At 45.3% G+C, this 14,446-nt stretch overlaps 1 protein-coding gene across 3 annotated transcripts in view; it reads right to left on the bottom strand.

Annotated features, from left to right (window-relative positions):
- Window positions 1–14,446, bottom strand: part of ATP10B (ATPase phospholipid transporting 10B (putative)) — a 187,511-nt gene that overhangs the window by 39,789 nt on the left and 133,276 nt on the right. For all 3 annotated transcript variants that reach the window (XM_077327217.1, XM_077327215.1, XM_077327216.1), the window contains 2 exons: window positions 8,225–8,310; window positions 3,094–3,200 (listed from right to left, as the gene is read on the bottom strand). In XM_077327217.1, coding sequence (XP_077183332.1) covers window positions 3,094–3,200; window positions 8,225–8,310 — 193 coding nt within the window. The remainder of the gene's footprint in view (window positions 1–3,093; window positions 3,201–8,224; window positions 8,311–14,446) is intronic.

The following is a 14,446-nucleotide window of genomic DNA, read 5'->3' as shown; positions in this document are numbered from 1 at the left end:
AGCAGCCAGAAATAAACCTTTAGATGACAAGTTGGAAATTGTGGACATTGTAGAGAAGACGCAAATGAAATATTTGCATTTTTCCTCATTTCAGGGCATGTTGGAAAGGTACACTTACTTGAATTACTTTGACAGGGAGGCTATGGATCTTAAGAACTATTGAGTTAGTTGACCAATAATTCAAAATGTCACTAGTACTGGATGGCATGCTACCAAGAGTTCTTCTAATGTCTTACCTTGTCAGTAAAATTGGCCTCCTTATTATTAGAGCGCTGGAAGTTGGCCAAAAGAATCCCAATCTTTTATGTTTCTATTCTATCTATTTTCTATTATGTTTTGGTGGTGGGGGGGGGGGGAGCTGTGGCCCAGTAGGCGAGTACCTGCTTTGCATAAAACGGGTTACAAGTAAGATTCAATCCCTGCCATCTCCAGTGAAAAGCATCACATAGTAAGTGATATGAAAAATCTCAACCTGAAATCTTGAGAGTCTTCAGAGCAGATACTTCTGAGCTCAACAGACCAATGGTCTAACTCAGTGTGTAGCTTCATGTCATTCAGGATCCATGAAATGATAGACCTCTTAGTTTAACAGGGAAACTGACAGAAGGCATTCTGAAGGTGCACAGAGGTGCATATTATACTAATTGTGAGGGCCCCCAGCCTCAAGGGAAACTGGTTTTGTGAGTTTAGAACCCAGCTGTGTAGGGGTGCCTGGTGTTAATAACTTCCCGCTCTGTTTCCTCCTTAAGTGATTTTTGAAGAATAAAAATGAAAGGGGGATGTATATGCACTGCAATGAGTAAGTATACACACGGGTTATTATAAAAGAAGAGAACCTGGTTGAAAGTGTGGGAGTGAGGCATACCTGATACATCTTTCAGATGAGTTGTTAATGTGGGGAGGTGGTGGGGGGGGGAGGAAACAAACTGGAACTGTGAGAGGAAAATCATTTTTATCACGTTCAGAGGCAACTTGCATGGAAGCTACATTTGCTTCCTGACACTGGACTGCTCTGTGAGTTGGCATGCCTCTTCCATGAGGCATTATTCATGGACAGACACTGACCAGTTCACAAGGGGTGTGGGGGGAGGCACAATAAAGCCTGTGGTAGCTTTTCTTTCATTATTGCCCCCTCACTCAGAAACACTCTTACATGAGGCATCCCAATCCTGTAAAGTCAGCAACGTCAGTGATTTTGTTTTAACATCTGAAAATGGTGTAAATGCACACCTTTTGTGCAATGAACATTGATTTGAAAAGACCAAAGCACTTAAATGTGTTGGAATCTAATTAGATAGCCGGCTGATTCTTAAGTACACTTTACTATTTCACAGCAGCCAAACTGACTTAATGAGAAGCTACCAGTGCACTTTCTGTGTGAGCATAAAGCAGGCCAACATGTCAGATCCAGCCGTGAGTAATTTTAATGTTATTTAGTTTTTCCCAAAGTGAAGCTGAAGTACCAACAAAACAGCAGGACAAAAAGAAAATGTGTACAAAATTGGAATCAAATTGCTAGGGTTTCAACAGATGAGCGTTTGAAGTTCTAACCATGAGACATGAAAGGGAAACCAGACTTTATTCTGTACCCCTCACTGTGCTCTTTGAGCTCTTTGCTTTCCCTCTTGCTATGAGCTTGGCCACTGTGGTGCCATGAACTTGGAACAAATGACAGTCCCAGCACCAGAGATCTAAGATGCAAGCAGACAGTTTTGTACAGAGATTTATTAAGAAAGAATAATGTATTCCTCTAGCTCCCCCTCAGTATGCCTAAACGTATAACCCTAAAAAGCCAAGAACTGTCATTTAAACCAACGTAACAGACGGTGGCAAAGGCTCTCTTTTCCTAGTGGTATCTTTGATCATGAATGCAACATACTTTCCTGAGGAAGTATACATTCTGCACATGTTGGATTATGCAGTTTCAGTGTCCTTTTGCAATTGGGGCTGAATCTGCGCAGAGCTTTTATTCCAATCCCAGGTCGATTCAGTTCCTACCATCTACACTGAATGCAATTTCCATTTTGATTTTGGGCAATTCAAATTTTTCATCTGCAACAAGCATAATTGATCTGGAGTGACCCTACCTTTCCCCCCTGATATCCTGACTGGGTATAACCCTCGATATTTGAAAAATTGGCATGAGTAAAGGCGCAGCTTTCTGCTTTTCCCAAATTAACTTGCTTCCTTGAGCCTCTAATGCTGTAGAAGAGCGCTGATTGGCCAGGGCATCAGTTCAAAGGCTTCCTCGTTCCCAGGTTACAAGGCTTCCCTTAAAGGGGAAGTCCTAACTTCTCTCAGCAGAGGCTCCAGAAGCCCTAACTTCTCTCGGCAGAGATTTTCCTCTTGGATTTATTCCCCCTCCTCTGCTGTTTCCAATCCCCCCCTCCCCAGTTAAGAAAAGAAAGAGATTCATGCTGCGCTTGGCTCCCCCCTTCTGAGCTTCTGCAATCACGTGCAGAACACTTTTCTGTTTCAATTGTGGGTGAGTGGGGGGATAAAGGAAGACCCAAGTTCAAATTGATCTGAATTCATCAGGATCCACAATGGAATAAACAAAGTAAATGCAGAATCAGCCTGGGTTTTCCTGTGTGAAAGTGTATTATCCAACATGTGCAGAATAATCAGGAACATGCAATAAACCACACCGATCTGAAGCTTTTTCTATACAGCATATAACCTATATAAGTAGCTTCTCCTTGTGGTACCAATTGCCACACATATGAGACAACTATCCGCAACAGACCATATTCTCCTTCCTTTGGCCTGTTTCTGATTGTTCTTGGTTACATCCACATATTGCTGGATATTGGGCTATTGTTGTGCTACAGAAGTTCCATAAACCCCAGTTATGAATGACTGCTGTAGCTGCATGATTGTGTAATGCCTAGTGATGTGTGGTGTGGATGTAGGCCTTGAATGAGTGCTTCTGGGAAATATACTGATGAGTATGCCAGATTTTGGCTTGCACTTGGCTTAACAACTTCCTAACCATAATGTTCCCTATGTTCCCTAGTATGCTGTGGCTTTAACTTGCATGGCCTTCAAAAATTCTTCATCAGGAGCCATAGGAGAAAGGAAAGCGATTATTACCTGTGTAGATGACAAGTCCTATTGCAACTTCTGTGTTCCTCACTGTGCAGCCACGAAGAAGAAGGCTGTCTCTGTTAAAACCAATGCGTGAGAGATCAGGCCTCTCCCTGTAAGAAAGAATGGGATTTTCCTTTTATTTCTAGTTTTTTTGACATATGCATACTCATGGTAAGACCAATTTATGTGAGAACAAGATGTTTTCTCAAGAGCGATTTTCTTATTTTGTGTTCTCTTAAAAATACGCATCATGCTTCCAAGGACATCGCCATACTCCTAATTTGTCAAGGATGGAATGTGCTTTGGTTTCTAAGCATGCAGCAGTTTTGTGCCAGTGAGTAACCAGACCACATCCCGCCTTTACAAGAAATAAATTTCTAGGTCACTGTGGCCTTGACAAGATCATGGTGTTCATGCTTAATGCTCAAATGCTGCTCCCTCCAGTCACTTGCTTCTTGTTTGTCAATAGCTTTCAAGTACTGCTGTTTAAGTACAGAAAAACTGCTGTTTTTCTATAACAGCTATCAAACAGGGTTTGCAAAGCTTCCAGGTTTTATGAGCAATTATTATAGAGTTCTCTCAATTATGTGTTTGAATAGAATAAGCAAGGTGAAAAAATAAACCTAATCCATCCTGCAAATCAGTGTAGCTGAGTGCTCGGAAGACCAAGTTCAAATTTCTACTCAACCGTGAAGCTCACTGCGTGACCTTGGGCTGTGTACTCTCTCTTAGCTTAACCTGCCCCAGAGTGTTTTTGTGAATCAAAAATGGAGGAGAGGCAAAATATATACGTCACCCTGAGCTTCTTGGCAGAAGGGTGAGAGACAAATTTAACAGATCGCTTCATGCAACATCTGGTTTAGCACACAGGAAGGGGCAAATAGTTGCTCCTCATTTGCACCAGAAGTCTTCTCAGCATTTTCTCATTGTGTACTATAGCACTCACAAATGCGAAACAGATTTTTGGAATGTTAGCATGCTGTCATGCTGGATGGCCACATAAACCAACTGTTTAAATTCTTAAGCTAAATGTTGCCAGTGCATGTGTACTTGTTGGACCAGCATAGGTGGAAAGCAACTGAGATGTAAACTCTGTAACAGCCATAATAGGCTTCCAAATGACAGGGGTCCTTTGTGACAGGCTGTTGCTTTATTGTGCTGCTGATGCTGCGGAGGAATCTGAGGGCCATTCCGCACGAGTTCAATGTAGCAGAAGGCTTGCAAATGGTAAACACTACTAATTTGCCATTCCGCATGACATCGCACACAATCTGCAACAGTCCTGCAACACTAGCGCTAAAATCGCTTCGTTGTAGTGATTTCAGGTGAATCCAGAAAAGTGGATTCACCCTCAGAAAACTGCTACAATCCTGGCAACAACCTGCAACACTTGCAAAAAAGACCTGTGCGTTCTCAATGTAGCGGCTGCAACAAAGTCCCTCCCCCTGGCTCTCTCCTCTGAACTTCCGGCGAAGCGATCGCCATTTTTTCCCCCTCGGAGCGAGCGGGGAAAGCAACGAACCAGCGAGGCTTCTCCGGCTACAGTCCCTCCACAGAAGTGCTTTAAATCTCCCCTAAATCCCCAAGCACAACACAGCCCCCTGTTTGCAGGTTCCCTTTATTTTTGGCCAAAAATCGCACCCGTGCGGGGGGGGATCTTTTTTCACTTGGGGGAGCATGGTAACGATGACTCGTCAGCTCACATGCCTGCTAGATGGGTCTCTTCATCAGAAAGGCCAAAGCTGAGAGTGAGCTAAGATTGGCCAGGGAAGCCCATTGTAACAAGAAAAGATTTTTCAGTTGTGTGAGGAGCAAACGTAAAGTAAAGGAGGCAATAGGCCCACTGTTGGGTGCAGATGGACAAACTCTAACGGAGGATGCAGAAAAAGCAGAAAGGCTTAGTGCCTATTTTACATCTGTTTTTTCCCACAGGTCAAAGTGTTTAGGCACATCTAGAGATGGCCGTAGCCAAAGGATAGTGTCTGAGTGGCAGGTTAACATGGATAGAGAGGTTGTCGAGAGGCATTTAGCTGCACTGGATGAGTTCAAATCCCCTGGTCCGGATGAAATGCACCCGAGAGTGCTCAAAGAACTTTCCAGAGAACTTGCACAGCCCTTGTCCATCATCTTCGGAACCTCTTTAAGGACTGGAGATGTCCCAGAGGACTGGAAGAGAGCAAACGTTATTCCGATCTTCAAAAAAGGGAGGAAGGATGACACGGGAAACTACAGACCAGTGAGTCTGACCTCTGTTGTGGGGAAGATAATGGAGCAGATATTAAAGGGAGCGATCTGCAAACATCTGGAGGACAATTTGGTGATCCAAGGAAGTCAGCATGGATTTGTCTCCAACAGGTCCTGCCAGACCAACGTGGTTTCCTTTTTTGACCAAGTAACAGGTTTGCTGGATCGGGGAAATTCGGTTGATGTCGTTTACTTGGATTTTAGTAAAGCTTTTGACAAGGTTCCCCATGATGTTCTGATGGATAAGTTGAAGGACTGCAATCTGGATTTTCAGATAGTTAAGTGGATAGGGAATTGGTTAGAGAACCGCATTCAAAGAGTTGTTGTCAATGGTGTTTCATCAGACTGGAGAGAGGTGAGTAGCGGGGTACCTCAGGGCTCGGTGCTCGGCCCGGTACTTTTTAACATATTTATTAATGATCTAGATAAGGGGGTGGAGGGACTACTCATCAAGTTTGCAGATGACACCAAATTGGGAGGACTGGCAAATACTCCGGAAGATAGAGACAGAGTTCAACGAGATCTAAACACAATGGAAAAATGGGCAAATGAGAACAAGATGCAATTTAATAAAGATAAATGTAAAGTTCTGCATCTGGGTCAGAAAAATGAAAAGCATGCCTACTGGATGGGGGATACGCTTCTAGGTAACACTGTGTGTGAACGAGACCTTGGGGTACTTGTGGATTGTAAACTAAACATGAGCAGGCAGTGTGATGCAGCGGTAAAAAAGGCAAATGCCATTTTGGGCTGTATCAACAGGGGCATCACATCAAAATCACAGGATGTCATAATGCCATTGTATACGGCACTGGTCAGACCACACCTGGAGTACTGTGTGCAGTTCTGGAGGCCTCACTTCAAGAAGGATGTAGATAAAATTGAAAAGGTACAGAGGAGAGCGACGAAGATGATCTGGGGCCAAGGGACCAAGCCCTATGAAGATAGGTTGAGGTACTTGGGAATTTTCAGCCTGGAGAAAAGGAGGTTGAGAGGGGACATGATAGCCCTCTTTAAGTATTTGAAAGATTGTCACTTGGAGGAGGGCAGGATGCTGTTTCTGTTGGCTGCAGAGGAGAGGACACGCAGTAATGGGTTTAAACTTCAAGTACAACGATATAGGCTAGATATCAGGAAAAAAAATCTCACAGAGTAGTTCAGCAGTGGAATAGGCTGCCTAAGGAGGTGGTGAGCTCCCTCTCACTGGCAATCTTCAAGCAAAGGTTGGATACACACTTTTCTTGGATGCTTAGGGCTGATCCTTCGTTGAGCAGGGGATTGGACTAGATGGCCTGTATGGCCCCTTCCAACTCTATGATTCTATGATTCTATGATTAGGAAGAATCAAAGCATATTCGTTGCAACGTGTGTGTGTGTTTTTTAAAACCTGTGCTTAAAGGGAAAGGGGCTTTTCGGGAGCATGATAATAACCGCCCATTGGCTGCTCGTTTGATTGAATGCCGAGATTCCACTATTTAAAATAGCATTTCCGCTTTGTGAAACCAATTGGCAACATTGGTCCTTGTGCGGAAAGGCCCTGAGTTCTGGAAACACCTACTGATGTCCAAGTCAGAAAGACTGGAGTGCGGTCCTTGCATGGATTGTGGCGTGTATGATATGTGCCCCCTTGGTGGTCAGAAAAACTGACAGTGATAGTGTTGGGTCTATCTTTGGCACTGAATACCAGGTGTGAGAGAGCCAGCACTATTGTTACTAGCTAGAAGTCCTTATTTAATGGCTTGATGTTATATCTAAGCATGAACACAAACCAGCATACAGACCAAAACTCATTACAAATTTGGGCCAGTCTGTGGTCCATAAAGCTATGTCTGTGGAGGCTTTGCCGTCACAAATGTTTACACATTTTTAGTGAGCTTCTTGGAGGTTTATGAGTGGAGACGGATGGGTGTCCATCAAGTAAACTGTTAACAAAAATCCAAGGCAACAATAGGGGCAGAATTCTTCAGCCTTGGGAACACCAAAAGAAGTCTTCCAAAGCTGAACAGGCACAGCTGGCTGCCCATAACAGAGTTTCCATTGAGGTCTATGGGCTCAGAGTTAGGCTCCCTCCTTCCCCCTCCTTTGTCGACTGGTGAAGTAGAAGAGAGACATGGGGCTGATTCGTTTGCTTGATCTGCTCTCTGTTGCTGGGGTTTGGGATTAATGTGCAGTGGACCCTGGGCTCTGACTTTCAGCTGCTGAACCTTCCTCTATCCCAGCAGTCCCCAACCTTCTTGTAGTCGGGGACCGCCTCTGAGGGTGGGAGAGAGCCGGTGGCCCGGCCACAGCAGCTGCACGTAAACATGCACGCGCAGTTGCCGCGCATGCACGTTTTCGCAACTAGGTGGTTCTAAGGTGCATGCGCAGAACAGCCGCACGTGCGCATTTTCGCCAGCAGGGGGCGCAAACACGCATGCACGGCGGCTCCGCACGTGTGCGTTTGCGTCGCTGGCGTGCCAGCGGCCGCGCCTGTCTCTTCCCCCCCTCTCGCTGCGGGTGGGGGGGATGGCAGGCGCGGCCGCTGGCGGCCCGGTACCATGGCCTTAACGGCCCGGTACCGGGCTGCGGACCAGGGGTTGAAGACCCCTGCTCTATTCCACCTCTCCTGCTAGTGCTCTGTGGTGCTCTCTGCTGTATGGGTTTGATAATTTCTTATAGTTTTTAAAAATAAGGTTTCTGAGAGACATTCTTTCACAGAGACACATTAACACCCTTAAGCATTCTGAATCAGAACAACCAGCACATTTAATACAGTGAGGCCATTCCTTGACTTAGGGCAAATATACGGTGAAGGCATACTAGAAGTTACACAAATGGCTTTGAATTTATAATAGAATTTGATAAAGATGCTGATTGTAGAGCAAGATAAATAAAGGATGAGATTACTCACATATAGCCTTTAAATCTATTAAGATCATTGTTGGGATTTTCACAAACAACGATGTTTTGGAATAATTCTGGGTCAAATTCAACATTCTGCAAAACAAAACAAAGAAAAAAAACCATAATTGGTTCTTGTTATGCAACCACCTGTAATGAAATAAAGTGAAATAAACTTATGGATAGGCTATCAACTGAAGGTGAAATTGTGAAACAATTTTTAGAATAGAAATGGATTCACACCAAGGCTGCAGTTGTTGGTAACCAGGCCCACCTTCACTCTGAGGGGAAGTCTGCCTACAAAAACCCTTTGTAAAGCCTGCCTGCACCCTGCTCTGGATTGGAAATGTACCTTAATGTGACAGTTTCAGCCCAAGATACTGAACACCAGTATTTGAACATAAGCTGTCATGTGAAAAGGTGCACTCCAGCCAGTCTCCATTTTGTCCAATGGGTAACCTTGCAGCCAATGTGCTAATTGTTCTCTTTCCCAACACAGCAACAATATATTATCTGCAAAATTATGTCCTGCCCCAGAAAGTCTCTGTTGCTAAATATATTTCCTTCCTGCTACACCTAAGGCAATCACTTCCTTTACCCAAATTCTCATCCAAGCTTATCCCAGGTTTCTCATTTTTAATTAAGCATCTATTCAGGTGTATCATTAGCACTTTTTGTCTTTGCCTCGGAAACCTTTCCTCAGGGTTTCCTCAGCCAATATCAGAAAATGCCATAGTTTGAAGAAGAGTTATTTTTATAGCCTGCTTTTCACTACCCAAAGGAGTCTCAAAACTTCTTAAAATTGCCTTCCCTTCCTCTTCCCACAACAGACATTTGTGGGGTTGGTGGGGCTGGGAAAGCTCTGAAAGAACTGCTTTGTGCGAACAGCTCTAACAAGTTTGTGACTAGCCCAAGGTCACCCAACATGTGGAGGAATGGGGAATCAATCCTGGGTGTAAACTGCACGGAGCTTTTATTCTAATCCCAGGTCGATTCAGTCCCTGCCATCTATATAAAATGTGATTTCCGTTTTGATTTTGGGTGATTTAAATTTTCCTTCTGCAGCAAGGATTGATCCGGACCTTTATTGTGCAATAGAGTGCTTTTAATGCTCAATATTTCAAGATTCGGATTGAGAAAGCAGGCTGTTTTGAACCTGCGTGGTAGAGACTCCCTGATTGGCCAAAGGTGGCCATGTGACAAGCTTGCCTTAAAGGAGGAGCCTCTAATTTCTCTCAACTTCTGTTGGTCTTGGATTTTTTTCTCCCTTATCTGCCTTCTTCAATCCTCTCCCCCCCCCCCTCCCCAAGAAAAGAAAGAGGCTCCTGGCTTGGCTCCTCTCCCCCCCCCCCTCAAGAAAAGAAAGAAAGAGGCTTGGCTCCCCTCCCCCCCTTCTGAACTACCCTAACCACATGCAGAACACTTTGCTGTTTCAATGGGGAGGGGTGGAAGAGGAAGACCCGAGTTCAAATCAATCTGAATTCAAGAGGATAGACAATGGAATAAACAAAGTAAGTGTAGGCTCTGCCCTGGCTTTCCAAATTAGAGGCTGCCAATCTTAATTACCACACTAAACTGGCTGTCCATACACCAAACTGAGATATCTTCAGTGACATCATGCTGGCCTTATTAGGACACTCAACCAGACTTTATTTCATATTGCCACATTAAACATTAAGAGATTGTTATAGGACTGCTATGTCCAACCACAGCCTGTAGAAACAAACTGAACTATAAAAAGGAGACAGAGACTATCTTTGTCTCATGCTTTGGGTCTCATTGCATAGACTTAACCTTCAGAACAAGCTGCTGCTACTTCTCCCCCTCTCTCATAGTGGACCGCTTCATGTTGGATGATAATTATAACTGTCTGTGACACAAATCTTAATCCCCTATCACAAACAATCACCACTTTTGACTGAGATTTTTGGCTAGATACTCCCTCCATAGAAATTGGTGGAGATTCTCACTTGTTGCCCATCTCTCAAAGCTTTGTCTCCTAGAATTGCTAATTCCCCATTATAAATTCAGGAGACAGTCTATTTCAGGTACCACTGTGAGTATATGAAGGTAATAACTGATGCAACCCATGAAAGACTTTGGTTTACCTTGGGATACAAATCTGTTATAGAATAGGGCCAGGAGTCATTGTAAAACAGTGATAACCATCAGGTTGGTTCATACAGTGCCAACCAATCACATCCTTCTAAGTCCATTGATTTCAGTGGACTTTACAAGAGGGTTAAATCTGCTGAGGACTGTGCTGCTAAATCACTCTATTAATTGTGGGTGCAGTTAACTGCAGCGCTGAGAGATGAGATGAAAAGCAGAATGATCCCTGACTGGAGCAATTAGTTAGCAGACTATAAGACAATATGCTGAGCTTTTCCATTTGCATGAAGTGCTTGCATGTGGATACAAGGATCCAACAATGAGGGGCCTCTGCAAGTGGAAAAGAGGCACCTGTTCATAGATCTCCCCTGCAGAAGGGCAAAAGACTAGGACAGTGGGGATGTCAAGCACTGTCATTAACTTCAGTACTATATATGTGTGTGTAGAAAGGCAGGGTTGATGGCTGTCTCTAATAGACATAGCTTTAGCACACTTTAAGGGAATAAAGTGTTTCTTCACATCCTGATGTTGTAGAGCTAGCTTATTTTATCTTTATCTGACACTTGTGAGTAATATATTTGAGGAATCTCTCAGGAGTGTGACAAATGCAAGTGTTCTGAAGTTAAACTGTCTTGTAAACTCAAGATTTATTCCCTGAAGACAGTTCAGAAGGAATAATTCAGTGTAATGTTTCTTGAAAAGGCAACAATTAGCTTTTAAAAAGGAGTACAAGTGTTTAAATTTCTGTCCAAACTGCCAATCAAACCCAAATTCATAGTCAGTTCAACATTTGTTGTTAACCTTTCAATTTTAAATGTGACCTAATTTTACACCCAATTATCATGCAGATGCTCTTTCAGATCTACCACCTAGATCCAAGTATATCCCTGTGCAGCAGGAAGGCACCCCTGCCAATGACAAGGCAAGCCCCTCCCTTGATTTTGTAGATCCTTCTCACCCATTGCAGCTCCTTATGCTACATTCCATATCATTCTACTGCGGTAAACTCTAGAAAGTGCCCCAACCCCCAAGAAGCAGCAGGAACAGGGAGGTACATTGTGGTATTTGTAAAACTAAGGTTTAGACAGTACACTCCATGTGAATGCCATAATTGTGTCATTTAAAAAGTGAACAGCAAAGAAAATAGTATGTGCTGGAACACAGGATAGCACTTCACTTCTCTGCACCCTCTTCTGCAAGTCAACTGTATCCAGACAACTCCCAGGAGCTCCTCTCCTGACCTGCCTTCCTGACCTCACCTTGCAGATATAATAACACATAATTCTGGATGGCCAACTAAGGCAGATTGTGAAGAGTGCCAGAGGATCTCTCTGAACTGGATGAGTGAGAAACAACATGGCAAATTAAGTTCAGTGTAAGCAAATGAAAACTGTGTTAGCAGAGTTTAAACCTAGAATGGGGGTTAAGCACCAGCCTGCTTAAAAGAATTTGGAGAGCTGTGTGCAGTTCTGGTCACCATATCCCAAAAAGGGTATTGCAGAGGTGGGAAAAAATGACAGAAGAAGGCAAGCAAGATGATTAACAGATTGAAGCATCTTTCCTATGAAAACATGCCTGAATCTGGGATTTTTGCATTCAGAAAAGACACTAAGGGGAGGGGGGGAAATAACAGAGGTTTATAAAATTAGGCATGGGCTAGAAAAGTAGATAGAGAGACCTAAGATTAGCAGTTGGGGTCCCCCACAGATGGGCAAAATATTTGGGTCAATCAAAAGAAAATACATTCTTTTTCATTCAACAGTTACATTTTGTGGTGATTTCTGACAGTGGATATAGTGATGGCCACGGCCCATTATGCACGGCCGCCAAAACGGCGAATTTGGGTCACATAGAAAACGCGGAGGGGGAAGACGCGAAGCATACCGGTTATGCATGGGACGGGGCGCGGCGGCGGCAAAACCCGGAGCGGTGGGTGTCGAGGCATCGATGCGGAGCCCAGAGGAAGCAAGGCATCCGGGGGCTGCTGGCTTCTCTGAGGACGTGCGGGGCAGTCCCGGTGCCCCTCGCGAGAGTCTGGCCCGGACACCATGGGGCGTGGTAGGAAGGGGCGGGAACTGGGCGCGGCTGGTCACTTGTGACCATGCTGCGGAGCTGGCGGGAGTGGCGCGATGGGGCCCGGTGGCAATGCAGGGCAGTGGAGCTGTTCTTGCTCCACTGCCTGTCCCTGGGCCACGTGCGCCGGCTCATGACCAGCAAGCTGGTCAATTGCCACGACATTTTTCGTGGGGCCTCCGCGTATTTGGAGGTCGCTGGATACTCTTGGACGCCCCGGCAGTGCCGGGAGAAGTTTGAGAGGCTGCGGGCAGCCTTTTTCGAAGCGCTCCGGGCCATTGCCGCTGAGACTCCAGGGCCGCCTCCTCCCCATGCGGACTTGCTGGACCTCATGTGGGCAGAGGCTGGAGCGCCCACATGGATGTTGCGTCGTCAGGAGGGTGTGTATGGCGGCAACGGGCGGCTGCGCGAACCCAGGTCACTTGCCTGGCCGTTCTGCGGCGCCTTGCCGCCATGGCCCTCTAGGGACCGCTGGTACGGCCGACGCCCTCACCGGGTCCCTTTCTTGCCCCCTTGCAGGGGATGCCTCGACGGACTCCAGTGCTGCCGGACCCTCCTTGCCACCCACGTGAGCTGCCGTTGTGGACCTACCGCCTCCCTTAAGCTGGACTTCGGGGGGGGGGGTTCGGGTGTCGCCGCGGTCCCATCACCTTAGTTGCCTCCCGGTTCGCCCCTCCCCTTGTTTGCTGCCCCGTTCCATCTGCCCCCTAGGTCATCCCCTTTCGTCCCATATTGTGTTTGCTGTTCTCCCTTGTTTGTACTGTTTTTTACTATTTGCACTTTTGTACACTGTTTTAATATTTTATAAAGTTTGTCTGTTTTCACATCCCCCCTCGCCTCTGCTGTCGTTTGTGGTTGGGGGAGGGTGGGTGGTCGCTGCGGTGGCCTCTGCCGTCCCTCATAGGGACATGCTGCCCCCTCTTCCCCCCTGGTGCTCAGCACCCCGGCCCGTTGCCTCCGGGGCTCCCCTGCTTCCCCTCCCCTTTGGGATCTCCGGACGCCGTTCTGTCCCCGTTCCCTTTGGTGCCCTCCCGCCTGACGTGGCGTTCCACCCGCCGCTTCGATTTTGCCTCTGTCGCTGAACCCGGAACTCCCCGATTATGCACGTGGCGCCTTCGGCGCCGCGTCTAATTGGGCCCTGGTTGTCAAGGAAGCTGCGGTTTCTCCCGCGTTCCTCTAACGCAGCTTTTTCGGTGGCGTGAGTCGCATCTGCAGCCAGTTGCCGCCGGCACCGTGCGTTATCGGTGATTTTAGTCGCCGCCATTCCACCCCGAATGTGCGCTAAAACCCCCATGCATAATGGGTCCACAACAGGCATGGATAGCTTTAAAGGGGATGGTGGTGGTGGCTAACAGATTAATGTAGGATAGGTTGATCAATGGCAATCCAGCAAAGGGAACCTCCATATTCAGAGGCAACAGGGAGGAAGAGGCAATCTTCCTTGCCACTATCCTTCAGCCGCACAATCAGGAGATTTGGAGGCTTTAGGGAAGACAGGAAACCCTGTCATGCTCTTGGTGATGCAATTTCCAAATTTTAGAACTGGGCTTCGAAAAGCCAAGCTACTTTAATTACATTTAAAAGATACCTCTCAGTTGCAGCTAGAATTATATGAGCATAAAAATGTAAGTCAGACGAAATGCCTACAATTCATGAATGGGAATGTAAAGTTATGGAGCTGGCCAGTTTTACAAACCTTTTAATGTAGAAGACAAATATACCTCAGATTTTGACATAGAATGGAAGCTGTAGAAAATTTAAATCGGAAAAAATATATGACTATAAATATTAAGGATGGCTCTATATTTCACAGAATATCTGTTATATTAGATATTATAAGACAGCAAAAGTTTATATATGGGGGAAAAAGTTTAAACATTTTTTTTTCTTTGTAAGTACAGTTGGAAGTCATTTTTAAATCACATACTTATTTTTCTTTTCTTTCTTTTACTATTTTTCTATCTCCTTATATGTATTTGTTGTTCTGTAATCTGTATATAACTTTGTTCTGTATTAATAAAATATAAAAAAAACATTTAAAAGACCC

The sequence above is a fragment of the Paroedura picta genome, chromosome 3 (genome assembly GCF_049243985.1).
Source record: "Paroedura picta isolate Pp20150507F chromosome 3, Ppicta_v3.0, whole genome shotgun sequence".
Classification (NCBI taxonomy): Eukaryota; Metazoa; Chordata; class Lepidosauria; order Squamata; family Gekkonidae; genus Paroedura; species Paroedura picta.
This window is presented reverse-complemented; position numbering and strand designations above follow the sequence as displayed.